This window comes from Triticum dicoccoides, chromosome 2B, assembly GCF_002162155.2.
Source record: "Triticum dicoccoides isolate Atlit2015 ecotype Zavitan chromosome 2B, WEW_v2.0, whole genome shotgun sequence".
Classification (NCBI taxonomy): Eukaryota; Viridiplantae; Streptophyta; class Magnoliopsida; order Poales; family Poaceae; genus Triticum; species Triticum dicoccoides.
The window spans coordinates 26,327,704-26,333,348 of record NC_041383.1 but is presented as its reverse complement, the minus strand read 5'-3'; the positions used below and the strand labels follow the sequence as shown (position 1 = coordinate 26,333,348).

The 5,645-nt window shown below is 41.5% G+C and overlaps 1 protein-coding gene across 2 annotated transcripts in view; it reads right to left on the bottom strand.

The window, feature by feature from the left end:
• Positions 1-1,188: 1,188 nt before the first annotated feature.
• The window catches only part of LOC119366913, a 53,686-nt gene continuing 49,229 nt past the window's right edge, over positions 1,189-5,645 (bottom strand). Inside the window, exons 1-2 of one of the 2 annotated variants that reach the window (XM_037632592.1) lie at positions 1,759-2,056; positions 1,189-1,642 (exon numbers count right to left, since the gene is read on the bottom strand). In XM_037632592.1, the coding sequence (XP_037488489.1) occupies positions 1,400-1,642; positions 1,759-1,983 (468 nt within the window). In that variant the 5' untranslated portion in view covers positions 1,984-2,056 and the 3' untranslated portion in view covers positions 1,189-1,399. Of the gene's footprint in view, positions 1,643-1,758; positions 2,057-5,645 lie in introns of those variants that run through there. The other variant, XM_037632593.1, reaches the window with a different exon arrangement.

Below are 5,645 nucleotides of genomic sequence, written 5' to 3'. Positions count from 1 at the left end.
AATGCTCGCAGTGAGTGATACATTTCAATTATGTGTTCCTATTCAGCGGTTCATGTGCGGCCCCTGCCGTTAGCTCTCACGCGGAAAACCTTGTCAGGCGCCGTTCCATTCTTTGCTTCTTACTGTTTGAGGGTGAACTTTGTGTCTATAACAACGTGTTCAAACTTTGTTAATAACAAGGGAAGATCTTTTTGAGTTATTGTAAATTGATAAATGAGATTTTTGCATGATTCATATGCACTTAACTTTGTATTAACTTTCATCAATAATTTAAATATATCAGTTATTGTACTTGTTTCAAAGAGCTTTCCGTAATTAAGGCCAACATCTAAATAAATTTGAAACCATAGAATATTTTTAAAAGACATGAAGGCATTCGTGTTTATAGTGGAATTATATTGAAGAGGAGACGTCATGAGCTAGCTGTAGGGAGTTCCTATTGCCGCTTATAGTGTGCAATAGGTATGCTCCACATGAAGCAATTCTAAATGTGTCAGCTGCCGATGTGGGCTGTCAACGTTGATTCTTCAGAAATACATGAAATATGCTTTTATTTATAGTAAATTAAAATTATTTTTAGAAATCAGTTTAACGATTGGCAAAATTAATATATAGCACAAAAGAAAAACTTCAAAACTTAAATCAAATTATTTATATGTTTGAAGTAAATATGTTCATCTCAACGAAAAAACATTGTATGCTCTTAGCTAAGAGATAATCTCCTAGAAATAAAGATAAGATAATTTCATCATTTTGTACCATATGACTTTTCTAGATGATGTAAAAATACATAAGAAAAGACAATCTTATCAATCGGTGTAGATTTTCTTATTTGCCTTTATATGAACATAAAATAGGATTCCCCTAGCTTTTGTTTTGAGCAACAGGATTCACCTAGCTATAGCGTGCAAATGTCACGCCACACGGTGTCACACATGCTTGATTGCGTAGGTGGACCAAAGGGAATCTAGCTGTCCAACGAGGCCCACATAACTTGCGTCAATGTCAGCTTATGAAGTCTCCAAGAAGATTAATACTAAGTACATAAGCGGCCCAACTTTCTAGAATGTGGTCGGATCTCCATTCATGCTAGACGGGTGCAATTCTAGGTTCTAAGAAAAGTTGCATATGCAATACCAGCAGGATTCCTTGTTGTCCAGAAGTTACTTAGTTTCCGAAACTTTTTATTACAAGCTTAACCAATACATCAAACATCACACACATCATATTAAACATCACACGACCAAGCACATGCACACACCTATAGTTACCAGCTAGGCTGGGTAGCTTGCACGTTTTGACCGACGGGGCCACCGTGTTATCGAACAACGACACACATGTACACACACACACATATATAGAGTGACCAGCCAGGCTGGGTATATACGCATATGAGGGCTCAGTTCTTGATATAGGCACCAATGGCGCTGAGGTAGTCGTCGGCTTGGGCGCAGAAGGCCACGATAGAGCCATGCATGAGAGGGACGCGGAAATAAGTGTCGGATCCAGTTGCTGGCCTCACTTTTTCGAATGGTCCATGATGCCTTGGGGCGTCGGTGGTGCGGAAGGAGAGTGAGGTGATGTATTGGCCATTGGTGTAGCCGGAGAGCTCGATGACACGCACATTTGTCAAGTGAATAGTCTGCAAGCATGATCACAAGAAATAATTCACCCATGAATGAAGAAATTAACCCCGCAATGTACATTGGTTAAGTATTAATTATGACGGAGAAGTGTATTTTGACATGGATGGAGTACCTGGCTTTTCTGACCACGGAGCGGGGTGCCCCACGGACCTACCGGGATTGTATTGTTTTTGGTGTCGACGAAGGTGAAGCGTATGGCGTTGATGACCCCTTCATGCCCCGGTGTGCTCCAAATCTCCATGCTCCTCAGGCTTGACGGTGCAAAACTTGACAATCCGGTGATGTCGCAGACATCACCTTTTGACCCGCCAAACATGCCAACCTTCACCGTCGACATCTTGTTTTGAGAGGGATGGGTGCGTAGCTAGTTGGGAGTATGTTTGTGTGGTAGACCTTTGCAGGGAAGGCTATGGCTGCTTGTCTGTTTTTCTCCTCCAAGAACAAACATGGGGACTATATTTATAGACACAATCCAGAAGGGTGTGCTAGTCAAGTCAATGCCTTTATCACCCCCCGCAAAAAACAAAAGAGCAAAATGTCAATGCCGTATCATGGCGTGCCTACGTACCCATGCAACTGCTAGCTGCATGTCATTATGGATTCATACGGGATTTCCTATATAATTTGTTCTAGATAGGGATCCATCCATGCATCAAGTGGCGTGCACTGCTTTGGACGCACGAGATCACGTGGCCAGCGCTTAACGTAGGATTATGAATTTGTAACAGCACGAGATCACTGCTGTTCTCTCGATCGGACTCAACTGGCCGCCCCCCTGCTTCAGTTGGACGCCAAAGTGATGTCTACAGTTGTACACATCATCCAATGGCTTCTACTCGTTCCTTAATACCTTTTCTTTTCAAAGTTTAATTTTGTCTTTCAATAAATGTTCGGAAATTTCAATGAATGCTCATGTTTTTCAAAAAAATGTTCTGAATTTCAGAAAATGTTCCTGTTATTAAATTTTCTTTGCAAAATTTAAAAAGTGTTTGTGTTTTTTAAAAATTCGCCGTTTCCACATTTTGTTCATAAAATCAAAAAATATTTGGGGACCGGTGGTACCCGGAGAAAATGTTACCCGAAGGAAAGGACTAAATCCATCTGTTCAAGTAGTTAAATCATTGTTTTAATTTTTTTTTTCTAAATTTCAAAAAGATGTTCACAAATTCAGAAATTATTTAGGCTTTTGGAAAATCTAAAAAATGTGCGCGTTTTTTGGGAAAATTATCAAAATAGAAAAAACTGACTCACTATTGTGTCCGGTTCGGTACAGTGAACGGGTCGCTACAGCAACCAGACCGCCACGGTGGACCGGGTTGCTACAGTAGCCGGACAGCTACAACAAACCGGGTCGCGCTATGGTAACGGACAGCTACAACAAATATTGGGACATAGTCCACAACCTTTTTAAAAGGAAAAAGGCATGCACGGTAAGAATCAGCTTGCTTGGTCATGTTGTGGTCGTGCTTTCAACGCTCATAAACTCCTCGTCGGAGACGAGCCCCGCGAGAACCTCCGGTGGGAGGAAAACCCACAGAACCACTCTCCCTCCGCTGCGTCTGCCCTGAAACGCCGTCACTGTGCCGCCCATCTTGTTCGCTCAGCCGCTCCGAACACCCATCGGCCAGCTAAGAGTAGGCTCATGGCCGACCTGCTCCGTTACCCTTGCGATCTTCCTCCCTCCGTATATGGCATGCAATGAAGAAACATGGTCTCAACGGAAAGGGCACTGGGCTTCCCCATTTAACCTATTCTCGTTCATTCCAGTTTTGGGAAGCTTCTGTTAGCAGGTTTTTGTCCAATTTTATTGGTTTTGAGAACTTTCTATAAGGTTCCTTAAACATTTTTCCTTTTTCTTTCTCATTTTTATTTCGTTTTTGTTTCATCTTTTTATCCTTTTTAGTTTCCCACCCATCCCCCTCCCCCCCCCTCCCCCGAAAAATATTCATGTTTGTGCAACAAATAATATGGATCGAAGGGCGCAGCATTTTTTGTAAATTGTTCAGAACTTAATAAAATTTACCTGATTTTATATTTTCTTCAGAATTCAAAAAATGATGTGTTATTGAAAAAAAATCCTGTTTTCAAATTCTGTTCATAAATTCAAAAAGGCGTGCGTTTTTCCAAAAAATTACATGATTTCAGAAAATGCTTCTTTTGTTAAATTTTGTTTGCAAATTGAAAATTATTTCCATTTCAAAATTTTATTAATAAATTCAAAAAGTGTTTGCATTTTTGAAAAATGCTAGGGAATTACAAAACATGTTTGTGTTTTTTTAAAATGTTCTAAATTTCAAAACATGTTTCCTTTTCAAATTTGTTCACAATTTAATAAAATAGTTGCAATTTTTTTGAAATATGTGGAGAAATTTTAAAAAATTGGTCAAAATATAAAATAGAGAAAACCAGTTCATTACAGTGAACCGGCTCGGTACAGTAACCAAACCAGTTCTCGATGCATCAAGTGGCGCGCACTGCTTTGGATGCACGAGATCGCGATGCTAGCGCTTAACGTTGGATTATGAATTTGTAATCCTGGCGCCGGCTGGTATGTACATGCTGCTGTTCTCTCCATCAGACTCAACTGGCCGCCCCCCTGCTTCAGTTGGACGCGAAGGTGATATCTACAGTTGTACACATAATATCATGCTGATTCGGGCATTCGGCGCCACGGCAGCATCCTCCAATGGCTTCTACTCGTTCGTTAAGACGCACTTTGCCTTTTTTTTAGGGAAAGACGCACTTTGCTTACGACTACGAGACTAGGCTCATGGCGGGAGCAACTAATTAACGAGCGCTCCTTCGGAAGCCTTGTAACAATCAGCATCACTTGATGCGCTCCCAACCGTCCACCACGTGTCGCACTCTGGACGCTCCTTTTGAATTTTGTTTTTTATTTTTATTTTTCGCACGCGTTTTCGGCTGTCGAAACGTTTTTTTTTTGGGTTTTTCGACGTTTCGGTTTTCCACCCGTCTTCAGGAACTTTTGGACAAAAAAATCAAAATTTTTACCCACGAAAAATGCGTTTTTTCCTTTCACGAGAGTCATGGTTTTGCTTTCGCGAGAGTCACGGCCGTGCCTCTTGGAAATGAAAAGAAAAGTGTTTTCTGTTTTTTTCCTTCCGCGAAAGGCACAGTTTTGCTTCTGCGAGAGGCATGGTTGTACTTTCGCGAGAGTCACAGCCCTACCTCTCGGAAACGGAAAAAAACGTGTTTTCTGTTATTTTTCTTCCGCGAGAGGCATGGCCGTGCCTCTCGGAAACCAAAAAAACACGTTTTTTGTTTTCTTTTCTTTCACAAGAGGCACAGTTTTGCTTCTGCGAGAGGCATGGACGTGCTTTCGTGAGAGGCACGGCCGTGCCTCCTCGGGAACGAAAAAAAACATGTTTTTTCCTTCCGGGAGAGGTACAGTTTTGCTTCCACGAGAGGCATGGTTGTGGTTCGCGAGAGGCACAGGCGTGCCTCTTTCGGAAAGGGAAAAAATCATGCTCCCGGTTCGGTTTTTTCGTCCGGTTTTTTCATGAAAACAGTTCATCAAAACCTATCAACATGGGATCTAGTTTTGAAGATCTCGGTGCGAGGAATCCAAAAGGTGAAAAGGTTCGAGATTTGGACGCACGGTTTAAGAGATAAAACATTTTGAATAAACGAATCTAAAACTACCTGGTTACGACAAGTGGCACTATGTTATATGAGCTTGTCGCATCGGTACGAAAGAACAAGTCTAATTCAGTGAAGAAAAGAGGGCGCCCATCAAAGAAAGGAAAGGTCTCTAAACAAAAAAAATGGTTCATCATGAGAGGCATGTTTTGGAATAGCAGAGGTCTTGGTGACTTGTCTAAACATAAACACATCGCCGATTGTGTAAAGGATCATGCATTGGACTTCGTGGCCATCTCTGAGTCTGGAAAACGTGACTTCCTAACACGTGATCTTGACCAATTTTCATGTGGTTACGATTATGAATGGCACATCTTATCGTCATCTGGGAGGTCGGGG